The following is a 17,276-nucleotide window of genomic DNA, read 5'->3' as shown; positions in this document are numbered from 1 at the left end:
GCTGGTGAATATTAAAGTTATGACAGATTTCTAATTTGCACATATCTTCAAAACGTATATAGCCACAATTCATAAATGACATTAGCATCATTCAAATTATTCCAGGAACTCTTCTTTGTCTACCCATTAAAAGCTAGTTTAAATGTCTTCTTAAAAGTAAGCAGCCCCACTATTTTATCCCCTTAACCCATGTGGACCCCAAATGGTTCAAACCTGCTTAATCAGCCACCACATTCAACATTTTGGTTCCTAAAGATTCACAGATATTTCCAAAAGATCCAGTTTACTTTTACAGGAAGAAAAATGGCCTGGGCCTCTTCATCCTTGCTCTGGACATTTACCTGACCTGCTCAACCATTCCATATGATGATAATGGTGATAATAACATCAACAACAGCTGTCATTAATTCACTTCCTATGTGTCTGAACACATTTCCACAACAGTCCTGTAGAATAGGTATCATTACCTTATCTTCCAAATAAGGTAACAGAATTTGTTGTTAAATGTCTTACTCAAAGCATGTAGTCAACTGAGCTAGGAATAAAATCTGCATCGGGATCATCCTAAAAATTGTGCTTTCCCAGTATGCACCATTCACCTGGCTCCTATTTCCTAACCTCTCAGAGTTTTCTCTCCATAATCCTCAGCCTGTACCACTCAGGATCAGCTGGCTGAGAACCAACAGCCTGTAGGCTGCAAGGACCAGTCATAAGCCTGTAAGCCTTTTTCTGAAGAAGATGTAGAAAAATTATCAGGAGCACCAATAAAATTGATCTATGACCTACCAAAGCCTCCTACTTCATGTTGAAGGAGGCAATAATACTTTAGAGGCTTAGAAGCTCTAGTATGTTAATAATTTCATAAGAGCAGTCACTTTTTTTTTCATAGTTGCATCTCCTAAGCTTTCCAGGCTAAAATAGAAGAGCTGTGGGCATTGTACAGCAATGGTTAAGAGGAGACAAGTCTTTTTCAACTATCAGAATCAAACTACAAAGAAAATACCAGGAGGTGACATTTATTGGTTCAGAGTACAGATATGCTTTGACCAGCCTTGGAGGATCCCAAATTTCTCTGTATAACAAAATGACCCAGTTGATCCCAGGAAGGGCTGGCATTGTATAATAATGGGACACAATCTGCTTAAAGTAATAAGCCATCTAGCCTTTAACAGGTAGTCTATAGACATATTAATGTTGAGCCATGAAACTGTCTCCTTTTGTTACTTAAGACATGACAGCTGACCAGGTGTGGCCCATCCTGAGCATGGCATGCCATATTAAACCATCATTCAGCTAGATAAGCTGTGTTTTTCTCACTTGATTTTGAAGGCAAAGCTACTGTATGTGACACCATAATCTTTAGGGATAAATGTCACTGCATTGCTATGGAGTATGTCCTGATAAATAGCTGCCACTAAGGACTACTTTTAAGATAAATCTATGATGAAAAATATACCAATCTGAGCCCTTAGATGGATTTTTATATGGGAGTACTCCCCAAACTTATCTGTCTTGCTATACCAGGATTTTAAAAAATCCTTAACTGTCATCAATATATCATGTTATACCAAATTAAGTCATTTTATACATAATCCATTTCTCCTTGAAAGCTTTTTCATAAACAATCTAGACTTGTCTAAGGTAAGGCAGGATATGTAAACTGTCATACTAGTAAGTGGCCTGATATGCAATACTTTCATTCTAAGGCACACACTCAGGCAAACATAACAGTTCCCTAGGAGTGCCATGTTTCTGCTTCCAAGAAAACTAAAGTGGAAATGAAATCCAAACATGTCTGAAGGGAGACCAAGAACTATGGAGAAAGATTGTGATAAAACTAATACTGAAGCTCTATTTGTCCCCCTCTCCCTTCTGCCTATCTTTCATAGCAGAGCTGCCTGAAGAATAGAGGGCAGAGGATGAACTAGCCACGAGAAGAGAGAACATAAGAGGTTAAACACTGTACCTCAGTTTCTAACTCTGAAATCAACAGAATAGGAAGAGCTGAGAAGATCTACTCTCAGTTTCAGCATGATTTGTCTGACTTGTGTCTACCAAAGTTTGGAATCATATGACTTGAGGACTGACTCAACATCATTGAATGTTATTTCCATTATTCATTGTTTATTTTTTTTCCTGTACCCTCCTTCTTCCTCTTGGTTCTATATTTTATGTCACAGATTTGCTTTCTCATTGTTTCTTTTTTTGTAGGGCTGGGAGTTGAACCCAGGGCCTCACACATGCTGGGAAAGTACTCTACCACTGAGCCACACTCCAATACTCCCCCCCACATTGCTGCTTTCATTGGCTATCCCATATTTAAAATTGTATGTACACTGCCCTGAGCCCTTTGGAGAAAAGTTACACTATAAAAATAAATCCAAACAACAAATAATTAGCAGTCTATTTTAGCACACATGGGAGCTACGTATAGCAACTGTTGCATACCCCTGGTCTATTTCCACTAGACCAGGATGAGATGTGCATGTTTATATGTATGTCTGAGTATGTATGTACTCTGACATTTGGGTCTTTACTTAACCCCTTTACCAACAGAAAAGACTCTAAAGGTGTTTCCCTCATGCTATTTATGTAAGCCAGTTAAAGACTTGCTAGTGCTAGAAATCTGCCTCCTCCCCAAAGTCCCCAAAACACAGTGTTCTTAAATAACTGCACTATAAAAACAAAATCAAGTATTCTTCCTAGCTTTTCCAAGATCACGGGGGTGGGGAAGATATTTTGTTGCCCCATTTAAAAAATAACTTTGCACATGTCAGGGATTTGGTGTTAAGGGTTCTCTCATTTATTCCCACTTGCTGATAGGCCACAGTCTATCTCTCCAACCCAGTAGAAAAGAGAGAAAAATGATCTTCTTGCCCCATTTTCAGAAACATAAATAAGGTTTTGGGACAAGAAAAAAAATCGCTTTGAGAACTAAACTAATTGCTTTACATATTCCCACTTCTGCCTTTCCAATTATGCAGAGAAATCTTAGAGAGGCATTATAAACTTTAGAAGACTTGTCAATGGAAAAAAGAAAAAGAAATCACCATGACACAATGAATGTGCACCTGTTATTTCTCATATGAAATGGAAGGTAAGATTACATAGGAGAAGATCCATCTTCATTGCAATTATCCCCATGCAGATCTCAGGAAATTTATTCTCGAATGCCAGATTCCCCATGTGGGAGTCCCAGAGTCATCATCAGAGAATACAAGATGAATATGGATTCAAAACAGACTGAAGTATGTCAGCCAGAAGATAACAGCAAGATTCCAGAGCTGACATCAGGAGGCATTGGGTCCAATCCCCAGCACCACCAGAGAGAGAGAGAGAGAGAGAAATTCAAAGGATGTGAAATTTGACCTTATTTAATAGATTGATTCTCTAAAAGTTGAGAGATATGTACATCCACAGTAGGAAGGTATAAATAGCTCTGATAACAGAGTTGACATGGATATTGCTCAATATTTCCTTCAGCATCTATATTTTCCTTTTGATCAAGCATCTCTAATGACAAGTCTCATTTCCTGTTAGGATTCTTGATTCTCCAGATTTTTTTTCTGGGCTAAAAGTAAAATATTTTCAAAGGAACACAAACCTGACCTATAAAGATAACAAAGTTTCTACCTTTTGACATTATGAAGTGTCAACTCTTACTTAAATTTAAATTAAATGAGAAATTCAGTGAAAAGCTCTGGAAAAGGTTTTAACTATAAATGAGACATGAGTGCAAAGCTAATCTTTATAAATGATACAAATAGAGGGCATACATGTCTTCAGGCTAAAGAACATCATATTATTAAATGTATATTCCTGAGAATTTTTTAAAATGTAGTTTGACACTATTCCCTAGTCTCATCATTGCATTAGGTCAGTAATACAAGTACAGGTTAATTACAACCTGAGGTTATTAACCAAGGAGAAGTTGCTTCCTAGATTATATTACCCTTATTCTTTCTGCAAATATATTTGATTTTTTCCTTCCTTCCTTTTTCTCCCTCTCTCCCTTCTTTCCTGGATAGCGTATATAAAAACTAGAAGTTGTTTTGAAAAAAAAGTTTATTTTTCAGAAGTAAAAATAGAAGTTTGAAATAACTTTACCCATACAATAATATTTATTACTTTGTTCAGTACTCTCATGCATTTAAAGCTAGCAAATTAAACAAAAAAATTCAGTTAATATAGATTTGGGGATGTAGCTCATTGGCAGAGTACCTGTCTAGAATGCAAGAGGCCTTGGGTTCAATAGCCAAACTTGCAAAACAAATTTCTTTTTCAGCTAACAGATGTCTTTTAATGGTGAAAAAGTGCATTGGGCTAACTTTTGGATTTATTCAAATTCAATAGGCTTTGGTTATACTATTTGATAGATTAGAGAACTTTTTTGATTCCAGAGCAACATCATTCACATACATATACTGGCCATGAAATAGTTAATATGAGAAAAATTCAATAAAATTCCCACTGATTCAAAACATACACGCCTGGGAAGACAATATTTTGGATTAATTATATCATGTGGGTTTTTTCTTAAGCAATAGAAAATATATCATTAGTGGGTTTTGTTGTTTGTTTTTGCAATACTGGGGATTGAACCCAGGGCCTCATATATGCTAGGCCAGTGCTCTACCACTGAGCTACATTCCCAGCCCAATATTAGTGCTTGATATATAGTGGGTGCTCAAATATTTGTTAAATGAGTAAATGAATGAACACACTAATAAAAATATATTGTAAATTAAAATTTCCTTTTAAATAAGGAACCATGGTTGAAAGATGTTACTTAGCCAGGTATGGTGGTGCACACCTCTAAACCCAATGAGGCAGGAGAATTACAATTTTCAAGTCAGCCTGGGAAACTTAGTAGACCCTGGCTCAAAGAATAACAATAAAAAGATAGCTGGATTCAGTGGCATATGCCTTTAATTCCAGCAGCTCGGGAGGCTGAGGCAGGAGGATGGTGAGTTTAAAGCCAGTCTCAGCAACGGCAAGGCCCTAAGGAACTCAGTGAGACCTTGTCTCTAAATAAAATACAAAATAGGGCTGGGGATGTGGCTCAGTGGTCGAGTGACCCTGAGTTCAATCCCCAGTATGTATGTATTTGTGTGTGTATATATATATATACACACACACACACACATACATACACATATATGCATGCTTCTTAAAACAAATAAATATTCAGGAATTAGTCTCACCACATTAACATACAGTGGACAAATAACTAGGATAGTTTCTCATGAAGTTTATGCAAGAAACACATATTTGACCCATGAGTATTTTCTTTTCTAATAATATATTGCTTATACCTGTTTTGAAGCATCAGCTTTTTATAAAGCCAAATAACATCCCTTTTCTCTGAAAATTAAAAGAAATATGACAAAACAGTTAAATACATTTTCATGATTTGACTTAGTACCTCATGAGGTTTTAGGAGGTCAAACACACACTGTTTCTCCAGAGTACAGTGGGGTGCATGTGGACATTAATCTCTCCATCTTGATTCAACATTTGCTGATATAGAGAAGTCTATCTCTGTGCAAGTTCAATGCCTCAACCAGGATGGCATGCACCCTCATTCTCAGTGTCCCATGTCAGTAAAAGGATTTAGGTGAGGGGAAAAAAAAACATGTTCAGGTATTTGTTCCATTTTGTATTGGGAAGAGGAGAATTAGAGGAGGAAGAGAGGAAAAAGATAAGTAACATGCATTGAGTTTCCGGTATGTGCCAGTGTGCTAAGGGCTTTAGACATATGACCTCACTTAGTATTTACAATAACTCTATTAGATGCCCTTACAGAAGAGGACCTTGAGATTTTCTACAGGTCCAGTGACTTACCCAAGGCCATACACAGTATGTAGCAGAACTGAGATACAAATCCAAGTTCATCTGACTCCAGAGCCTTCTGTCACCCATTACAATGAACTGTGAATAAACTTCATTCAGCATCTTATGTCCTGGTATTGGGACCCAATAGAAAGTAAGCTCATCAAAGCTTTCCTTCTTTACCCTGTATCCCTAGTGCCTACGATGGTGCCTAACACATAATATCTCAAAAGATGAAAGCTGAAGGTATGAATGAATAAGTTAATAAGGAATAAAAGCACACAGACTATCAAAACTGGAAGGTCTCTAATCCAACCACCTCATTTTTAAATGGGAAACCAAGGCCTAGAGAGAACAAATTACTTTCCTTAAGTTAAGAAACTAATTTGAAAGACTCAGAACTTGATTTTGGGTCTCTTCTGTGTTCTCCTCTACAACACACTGTTACTTGTACAAATGTTTTTTAAATCATCTTCATCAACTCTGTGATTTCCTAAGAATTCTACCCTCTGGATCTAATTCCTTAATTACAAGATATTGCTCACAAGCATAAAGTAAAGAAGGTTAGGAATACCATTAGTTCTATAGAATTAAAACTCACAAGGATAGGGAACTTTGTTTTGTTCAGTTCAACATGCTTAGCACTTAGAAGGTGTCCAGTAAATATTTGCTGAATAAATGAATATATATTGTTTCTTTGTCAGTGATGAGCAAATTCTTTATAGATGAGGACAACATAGATTATATCAATACTCAAATGACAAACATTTCAGTAAAATTGCTCAGTGAAATGGTACTCCCCCTTTCTTTTTAACCCCCATCTTCCTCTGTAAAATGGGGGAAAATAATAGTATTCATTTAATAGGACTGTTGAAAAACTGAAAAGATTGATATGAAGCACTTAGCTTGGTGCTTAATACATAGTTAATGTTCAAGAAATGATAGCTATTAGTATGAATATGATTTCTTCAAACCATATTTACATAATGAAGAGACGAAAGAAGCTCTTTGTAAAATGCCCCTGGATGCACACAGTTCTCTATGTGTTTTAAAGTTTGTAAATTCTACAAGAGCTCTGAGTTATACACAGAATCCAAACATCAAAGATGCTCATATTTATGTTTTGTATAGAATTTCTTGTGAAAAAATGTCAAATGAGAATTAACCTTCAGATGAACATATGATGATTATTTGTCAAATATTGCTATATTTAACTATTAAAAAAGATTACCTCTCCACGAGTTCTTGTCCATTCCAGCACAGGGTGTCATTTTCGGCCACAGGGCTATGGCTGCAGATGTAGCCAGGCAAAGCATTATAGAAGCTGATGAAAGATTTCAACTTCTGAATTAGTTCTCTGAAACAAAAACAAAACATCTGTGCATAAGAGGCAAGTAAACTCAGTATGAGAAAAGTTTAATTTCCTTATCAGCATGATAGAAAGGCTCTGCCAGGCTGATTAGTGCAATAAATGATTTTTAAAGACATTCTTGGCTACAAGGCCACAATTTAGTTTTTTTTTTTAATCAATAAAATGATATTGGGGGAAAAAGGCTGCCTACCATATAAGGTACTATTCCTATCTGAAGGATGATTTAATTCTAACATCCATTTTCTAACACGTTTGGCAGCTTCCATTTTTTTGTTCAGAATGCTGTTACCTACATTCTCAAAGGTGCTGATTACAAGGCACACTGGAGCACTACATATCTTTTGGTTTCTGAGTGTAATTGAGTGCATTGATTGTAATTTACAATGCTATTACCCTAGAGATGGCCCCTTTCCATATAGGCTCTGGCTAATGGTTGCAGATCAGAATCACAGGGTGCTCAGAACAGTGTAAGCTTTATGAAATTCTCCTGGTAATATAGTCAGAGTAATACACATCTGCTAAAGGAGCAAGGTTTCTTTGTTCTTCGTTTGTATATTATGGTCCTATGAGGGGGAGGGAAGGTCAGAGGGCTCTAGTATATTTTATTATTTATTTGCTTTGTTTTTTATGCTGTGTATGATAAGACAAATGTGTGTGTATGTGATGTGTGTGTGAGAGAGGACAGTGAGAATATATTATATATGAAAATGTATACAAACACACATAAATACCAGCGAAATTTCTTGCCTATTATCTTGTTTCAGCCGCATATGTATATACAAAGTGACACCATAAACTGGAGAGAAGTGAACATATTTATGAAGAAATATTTAAATATCTATATATAGATGTCCAGTGGTAAACAAAAAAAATAAAATACACTTTATTTTCTAAAACAATGTCCCTGATAGAAAGTTAAAGTGCTCTTCACATCCAAATCTACCCTAAGTCTACACAAAGTTTTTGAAGACTCTGGCCAGGGAATTTTCTGGCAGTGAAATAATTATCAATTTTGTCTCCAGGCTAAGAATGGATGGGCCTTTGAATCTTATTTGGACACTGGTGGAAATCACAAGCCCCAAAATGCTTTTTGAGGTTTGTCTTAAGATCTGTCCAAAATGGTGGAAGTGATCATCTTGCACTTAATGCCATTTTCCATTTTATTACCATAAACTATTCATTTCATCTAATAACTTGAGTGGGGGATAGAACAAGAACAAACTAGCTCTCAGCACATGTTTATAAAGACTCACAGGAAAGCCAGGGTGATGGACAGAACGACTCATGAAAGGTTATTGAGACATATATAACACCTGATACCCTAACAGTTACTGCCTGCTGTGCCCCTACTCCCCTCACAGCCTACTCCTGGTGTCTGAGTATCAATCTTCAAAGAGAAGAGGCTCAATACAGAGCTCTGAAAATAAAAGTCAACATTAGTTTCTCACAGAGGAAAAAGATGGGTTCAATTAACAGCTAATAGGAGAGATGCTCTGTTTTACAAGGTAATAATACAGTCCCCAAAGTGGAAACTGAAAGACTAAAGGCTAAGGCTGAGTAATTCTCCCCACTCCATGAGGAAATGAAATGTGGCCATTAGTCCATGGGAAACCATGGTCTTCTTTTTAATGAAAGAGTTTCCCTTAAGTTCTTCTACCTCCACACCCACTCTGATTAACGTAACTCAGGGCAAGAAAAATCTAACCCACAGCAAGGCCTTCATTTGATTTCACAAGAAGTTGAAAATACAAGTACCCTGATTTTCTCCATTCCTCCCAACTTTATAATTTTCTTCTCTGAACATAAAGATCATTGACAAGTTGAAGAAGATCCAGATGAGGTTGGATCTAAATGTCAAGGGGACAAGGGATTGTAATAAACATAAGACCTTCCACTTTAGTATGGAAGGATATTACTTGGAAGGGTAAAGATAAAAATCTAATAAAACCACAAGGAATGTGGATAGTGTAACACAATCTTGGGTTATCATATTCTAGAACTCAAAGAAACTCTTTTAAACTTGAATGAGGTAACTTAGAGAAATAAAAGGTGATACTACTTCATAGAGTATGTATTACCGCTCCAGGACATATAGAATGGACAAAATGGGACTGTTTTTTTTTTTACAACTTACTTTTGAATTTGTTATTTTGAACTGATAACACAGTTTTATTTAACAACCATGTTATAATTATGGTCTGGTTCTCAGAATAACCTCTTCAATCCTATGATGAGCAATAGCTAAGAATACTGATTTTAGAGTCTAACCTAAGTGATTTTCAAAACCCAGCTACTCCCCTACTTACGCAGCAATGAAACTTTGGCAAATTCTAACTTTCTCTGAACTTCAGTTTTCTCATCTGTAAAAGGAAGATAATGATAGCAACTATCTCACTAAGTGTTTACCATAGTACTCACACAAGTAAGCAGAGTTGTCCCTCTGTGATATTAGCCATGGCCAATATTACCATTGCCATGAATCTATAGAATAGAAACACACTATATATATGAAGTATGTATTATACAGAAAAATTTATGTATGAAAGATAATTTTAAAAAAATTAATTTCCAGGAGCCGGGGGTGTGGCTCAGTGGTGGAGGGCTTGTCTCGTACGTGTGACGCACTGGGTTCGATCCTCAGCACCACATAAAAATAAATAAAATAAAGATTTAAAAAAATTAATTTCCAGGGCTGGAGTTATGGCTCAGCAGTAGAGTGCTAGTCTAGCATGTGTGAGGCCCATGGTTTGATCCTCAGCACCACATAATAATAAATAAAATAAAAGTATTGCATCCAACTACAACTAAAAAAAATTAATATTTTTTTAAAATTTAAATTCCAGATAACTTCATGTGCACAATATAATTAAAATCCCTCATCTTTTGATGTGGATATTAATAGGCACAACCATGTTCTCTCTCAACAGATGTTTTTCTGGTATTATTTTTCAAAGACTAGCTAGCTTAAAACACACACACACACACACACACACACAGACATACTAGGCACAATGACACACATATGTAATCCCAGCAACTTGGCTCAGAAGAGGTAAGAAATATCTCTAAGAGAAAGAGAGGCTTGTCTACTGTGTGGGGAGAGCTGCCAATTGGAAGAATGGAAGGAGGCAGGAGAACTTGGGAAAACAGAGTGGGATGGACATGAAGTAAACATACAGGTGAGCAATGAGAATGGAAATTTGTAAGATATGCAACTTTAGCACTGTAACATCTGTAACCTATGGTTACATTATATTTTTTCCTTCATCATTTATAAAGGCTTTTGATTTTCTTTTTCATCATTAAAGAAACATACACTCATTGTGGGTAGTAAAAATAAAGAAAGGTAGAAGAAAAAAGCATTCACATCCCACTGCTAGAGATAATCATTGTTAATATTTAGGTATATTTCCTTACTGACTTTTCACTTGAATAAAGTTTCACATTTATTTTTTCAAACTTTTTTTGGCAGTATTGGGGATTAAACCCAGGGTCTTGTGCATGCCAGGCAAGTGATCTACCACTGACCTACTTCCCCAGCCCAAAATCTATTCTTCTGCATAGGTTTGTTTACTGAGTTCTTTATGGTTCTCAGTGTGTATTATATCCATTAGAAGTTACATAGAATAAAAGTGGATTTGATTGGAAAGGAATCTTAGAATAATGAAATAGGAACTTCAGGTGTACCTCCATTGCAGAGTACTTGCCTAACTTACCTAGCATGCGTGAGGACCTGGGTTTCATTTCTATCACTGCAAAATAATAAAAAAATAAGTTGCTTCTCAAATAATTCTCAGCTTTGTGGGATGAAGTAGTACCCATCAGTTGGAGAACACACAGCTACCAAACTCCAATACCCCAGAGTCCCAAATGGCAGTGTTATTATAGTGCATGCCATTCTTTTATGCAAAAGCTTCTGCATTACTGTGAGAAAATAAATCTTGGATGCCAAAACAAACTCAAACTCTTGAAAATAAATCCAAACATACTATTTTGGAGGACAGAAAAAAAGAAGGCTTTCTAAACTGTTGGAGAGTCAATGAGCTTTTCAAAAAGGACAGCAACAACAGGTGATAATGTCCTCTGACACCATGGCAGCAGAGTGTGACAGGAGTAGTTTACCCCCTACCGAGTTTACGGTGCCTCTCTTGATTCTCCTTCTCTTTGTATCTTCCTGTCATTCCTTCCTAAACTTGCTTCTACGTGACAATTAAGTTTATTTGTATGCTTTCTTAAATAAAGCTTTATATTCTTTGGCTTCTAATTTTAAAAGGAGATGTGCCAAATCTTTCTATTTTTCTCTTTATAAAGACACCTGAAGCTAAATTAAATGACATATTAATTACCCATGTATGACCCAGTCCCGATTTTTCCTTTGTGCTAGTAGCCCATGAAGACAACAAAAGAATCTCCACCGGTGAACTAAGGCAACCTGTTCAACTGAATTGTTTCTAGAAAATATGGACAATTAGTTGCCCGAGATAGGAAAGCAATTTGATTAAAGGGATTGCTCTTTGATTCTAACTCCACTTTATTCTGAATACTAACATGCAGAACATACCATTGCCATTTAAATAGTGGAGCCTGTGGTTCTCAGGACAAACCCAACATTTGCTTCTGACAGTCTGCTCAGGAAAAAGAGTCTCTTCATAGAGGTTCCCTTTCAGTCCGTTAAATGTGGAACTAAAGGATAGGGCTCCTTTGCATGCATGAGCCATTTTGAAATATTGCTGCTGGGGGCACGTGATCTTCCCTGGAGGGTTTCCATCATCCTAGAGAGAGGGGCGTCCTGGTCTGTGGTTATGGGGGAGGGGATTGCCTTTGCTTTCTTGCAATGATTTGCTTGGGCAGGCATCAAAGCAGAGCTAATTGGAAACCACTGCAAATAAAAACAGCCTTTCATCCCTGACTGCAGCCCCTGAACTTTTTTTTTATTATTATTAAGGTTCTTTTTTTGTTAATGTAAAGTAATACAAGCTCACTGTTTAAAAAATAATTGAAAATGCAAAAAAGTACATAAAATCAAATAACTAAGATTGGAATGGTACAAGATCATACCTAATTCTGTGGGACGGAGCCTTTCAATTTGACCCCAAACAACTTTCTGAACTTCTGAAGATTAGAGTACTTTTCTCATCTTGTTCCCTTTGCCTGGAACACCTTCCTTCCCTCTTCCATCTGTTGAATTTCTACTTATTCTTAGGGCTGAGCTCAAAAGACACCTTTTCGAAGTAGCCTTTCTTGATTCTCCCAGCGGAGCTGCTAGCTTCCTCATCTGTGATGCTGTGACTCTTTTACATAGCTCTGTTTTGGCACTTACCCCCAACATATGAAATTATTTATTTATGTGTCTGTCTCCCTAACTAGACTAGGAGCTCCTCATAACCCTCACACAATGTTCAGCATACAGATGATGATGACAAATATTGAAAGAAGTAGAGTCCTGTAATACAGAAGTTCCATAAGATAGAATGATTTTTATACCAGACCTTAAATTTGCTCATTCACTCAGGACATTTGTGGATTTGGTCAGAAGATGAAAGGCTTTCAAAGCTGCCTAGCCAAAGTTAGAGAAGTAGTCCAAGGGGAAGTGAGAGTAAGTAGTGATTTTCAATAAGGGAGCTGAGAACACCTTTTGTTCTTTTCTTTCTAGGTCATTTAGTAGTGTCACGTAATCCATTGCTCCTTTAGACCAACACAGAGGGGAAGGAGAGGATGCAGATGGCTGTAACACATAAATATAATTTCACAAGGATGGAGGAACTGTGAATTTTTTCACAGGCTATCAGCTGGGACAGAAGCTTGGTATATAGATGTAAGTTGGACTATTTGACTATAGATTTAGGGTTTGGAAAATGGAAAGGTATGCTTATATTTTCTACCAAATAGTTTTTGGAATGTGGAAATGACAAGGTAAACAGTACCACAAGGGAAGTGGTAAGGAAACCATTCAGGAGAGTCAGGGATGGAGAGGCTAAGATGTGCTGAAAATATCGGAGGTGAAAGGGGCTGTGAAGATCTGATTGCTTCTGTTTTGGTTCTCCTACATGTGCATCTTGTTCGACTCTCACTGTTTTAAATTTGATGACAGATATTTTCAATACTTATCCCTTAAAGGAACCCCAAGTGCCATATATAGACCACCCGTTGAGTATAAAATCGCCTTTAAATTGAACTAAGCTATTTCTAAGATTAGTTGTGTGTTGCCAACTACCCAGTTGGGGGCAGACAAAACAAACAGATGATTTCTGAATGCTACCAAAGGAATCCTGCATTTCTTTGTGTGTTGTTATTTTAATAAGGCAAAGGGCTTTTCAAGTCATAATCAGATTCAGACACCTCCCTCACAACCTCCACAGATTGAATGCTGCAATAGGGTTCCTTTAGAATGATCATATTTTTAACTACTGAGGATGGAGCTTGGGCATGGGTGTGGGGAGTGCTGGAGGCATGCATATATTTTTCTGGACAGTATGAAATGCTGTGCAGAACACACTGAGAAATTTATAGAGGTACTAACACTGCCAAAACAAACCCTTCTGATAACATCAGATTGTGGGGAGGCAGGGCATTTAGCAAGAGATCATCTTAATCCCCACCCCTTTCCTCTAAGAAAGTTTACGGTTATTTGAAGGAGTTGAATGAAATCAGACAGGCTCCTGTTGTTTTGTTCAATCCTTCTGTTAGAAAATTCAGAAAGAAAGGCTCCATATCAGACTCTAAGGCTTCAGCTAGAAAAAAAAAAAAGATGGGAACATCATGAGGCAGGTTCATTCTCCCAATACCCAAAGGAGCCCTGTCTAACTGCCACTTACTCAAGTCTATAGATTTTGTTGATTTCTCTTTTATTTTATTTGAGGTTAGCTACAAGTTCAAAAATGACTCTAAAAACAATGTCATACCTGGTTAACCAGACAATTTTTCCTTTCCCTGGAAGATCAACAGCCATACACTCCTTCCTGGTATGGTGAATGAGACAGAAACCATGACAGAAGCCATGGCAGCAGGACCTTGATATACCTCTGGATCAACAGGACAATTTCTGTTTTTAAATTTTATTTATTCTAAATTTAACTATACATAAAAATTGTACATACTGACAGGGCAGTTTCAATATAGAACCAGATTGGTATGTTTACTTTGAAAAAGCTCCACATGTGGTTTTGTTACAAATTCATATACCACATCCTTCATGAAGCCTCAACTCTAATTTCCCTGGGCAGAGGTTCTGTCTTTCCATGTAGCTTGCCTCTGTACTCTGGAATTCTTTGGCTTTAGTTCTCATACAACTATCTTTGGAATTGTTTGCATTTAAAGTCTACTTCCGCATTAGACTGAGCTGAAGAACAGGGACTATTTATTGGTATTTTCACTATCCAGTATATATTATATCACTAACAAGTTTTAAATAAATTCCTGTTGAACTGAATATATAGATATAGATATATGGTATGTATCATATATCTGTAAGTATATGATACCTCATATACTATGATAAGATATATCATATACGGTATGTATCATATATCTATATCTCATATACACATGTATATGTATGTATTCACTTCAGTTAAATATGGAAGAGGTTTTCACCAGTTAAAAGTTAATGTCTTACATGGACTGAGGTTAATTCCTTAGGAGCTTCTGTGGTTCAGGCCAAGAGTGAAGGCAATGGAGAACAATGAACAAAGGACAAGCAGAAGGTAAAGAGGGCCTTGATATATGGCCTAATTCTGTCATTCCAGAGTGACAAAAATGTCCCAAAGAACCCCTAAGTGGCTGAAAAAAATGATTCTCAAATATCGTGGTGTTAGGAGGCTGGTCCATAAGTTTCTTGGTACTCCTCTCTTCAAGAAGTGGAGCTTGATTTCCCTCCTCTTAAATATGCATTAATACTTGTTTCTAACAAATCTAATATGTCAGAATTAATGGTGTCTCACTTCCAATACTAGGTCATTAAAGATGATACAGCTTCCTCTTTGCTTTCTTCCATGGATCACTTATTGTGGGGAAGCCAATTGCCGTATTGTTTCAGAGGTCTACCTAGTGAGGAACTCAGGCCTCCTTCCAACAAGCAGCACTAACTTGCCAAACCTCTAAGTGAGCCATTTTGACTCTAGCCTTAGTCAAATTGTAGCTCTAGGCTGGGGGTATAGATCTGGGTTTCATTCCCAGAACCAAAAACAAACAAACAAAACCAAAACCACACTGCAACCCCAGGCAACATCTTGACTGAAAATTCCTTAGAGACTTTGAGAACCACCTACCTAACCGTTTCAATATTTCTGATGGACATAAACTGTAAAATAATAATTATTTTATATAGTTGTTTTTGGTAATTCATTATGTAGTAATAAGACTATTATAACTCCTTTACAATCTTAAAAATAATGGAAGAACTTAAAAAGTTTTAGTTTATATATTATATATCTAACAATACTTACTATTTTAGAAATTAAAACTCAGAAAAAATTAAGACCTATTATTAATTTGAAACTAGCCATCATATATTCATAATGTGTAAATATAAATAACATTTTATTAATAAATTAATGACAAAAGTAACATTTGTTTCTTTTTGCAAGATATCTTTACTGTCTGACTTGTTAGACTACAGGTAGCTTCTCCTACTGACTTCTGTATTTAATCTGTTGCAATTTTGTTTTGGTTGAAATATATAAACAAACTCTAGCTTCACTCAGATATATAGTTACCAAAGGAAGATCTCACAGAAACTTACTGACACCCCAAAAGGTCTCTGTGACTCCCAGAGATTCTTGAATCACACTTTAACTAGGCTGCTATAAGGAAACTAGAAATCTATTGGATTGGAAGTCAACAAGAGAAAAGAAAATGGAACATTTTGCACTGTTTCCTTAGGGACACATACTCTCTCAAGCTCATTCCGCCTTCTCTTTTTCTAAACTGAACCATATAAGGCTCAGAATTACTATTTCAAAACTTCCTATAGTAAATCAAGAGGAATTAAATAACTTACCCCAAATCTGATATATTACTTATTTTATCTCTTAATTTTTTTTTTTTTGTACTGGGGATTGAACACAGGGGTACTTAATCACTAAGCCACATCCCCAGCCCTTTTTATTTTTTGAGACAGGGTGTCATTGAGTTGCTTAGAGCTTTGCTAAATTGTTCAGGTTGACTTTGTACTTGTGATCCTCCTGCCTCAACCTCCTGAGTTGCTGGGATTACAGGCATGTGCTATTACTCCAGACTTCATTTTCCATCTATAGGCCAAGTTCCTCAAAATCAACAAGAAGAAGAGCTCATGCCATCAATTTTTGAGCCAGTGACAGAGTTAGCTTTTTGGGTATGGAAATTCTCAGTTGTGATGTGCTTCCCATCTAATTTCCACCCCTCAAGTATAACCAAGGAATTAGAACAGGGTTGGAGGGAAGCTAGATGGGCTGAGTGAGAGTAAAAGCAATAAGAAGTCATATTTTGTCCCTAGACTGTTGTTTCAAGAAATATAAACTATATCCTTCCTTTTATTGCTTTAAAAAGAGTATACTGCATTAAAAAATGACAAAATCATAGAATTTGCAGGGAAATGGATGGCATTAGAGCAGATTATGCTAAGTGAAGCTAGCCAATCCCTAAAAAACAAATGCCAAATGTCTTCTTTGATATAAGGAGAGTAACTAAGAACAGAGTAGGGACGAAGAGCAGGAGAAGAAGATTAACATTAAACAGGGATGAGAGGTGGGAGGGAAAGGGAGAGAGAAGGGAAATTGCATGGAAATGGAAGGAGACCCTCAGGGTTATACAAAAGTACATACAAGAGGAAGTGAGGGGAAAGGGAAAAATAATACAAGGGGGACAAATGAATGACAGTAGAGGGGGTAGAGAGAGAAGAGGGGAGGGGAGGGGAGGGGAGGGGGGATAGTAGGATAGGAAAGGTAGCAGAACATGACAGTCACTAGTATGGCAATATGTAAATCAATGGATGTGTAACTGATGTGATTCTGCAATCTGTATATGGGGTAAAAATGGGAGCTCATAACCCACTTGAATCAAAGGTTGAAATATGATATATCAAGAACTATGTAAT

The 17,276-nt window shown here is 36.7% G+C and overlaps 1 protein-coding gene across 1 annotated transcript in view; it reads right to left on the bottom strand.

The window, feature by feature from the left end:
- Gpc3 (glypican 3) overlaps positions 1-17,276 on the bottom strand; it is a 406,893-nt gene that overhangs the window by 120,889 nt on the left and 268,728 nt on the right. Inside the window, exon 5 of the mRNA XM_046469318.2 lies at positions 7,064-7,189. Within this exon, the coding sequence (XP_046325274.1) occupies positions 7,064-7,189 (126 nt within the window). The remainder of the gene's footprint in view (positions 1-7,063; positions 7,190-17,276) is intronic.

This window comes from Marmota monax, unplaced genomic scaffold, assembly GCF_021218885.2.
Source record: "Marmota monax isolate L192 unplaced genomic scaffold, Marmota_monax_Labrador192_F-V1.1 WCK01_AAM20220418_F8-fsc00054, whole genome shotgun sequence".
Lineage (NCBI taxonomy): Eukaryota > Metazoa > Chordata > Mammalia > Rodentia > Sciuridae > Marmota > Marmota monax.
The sequence above is the reverse complement of the archived record's forward strand: the minus strand, read 5'-3'. Positions and strand labels throughout refer to the sequence as shown.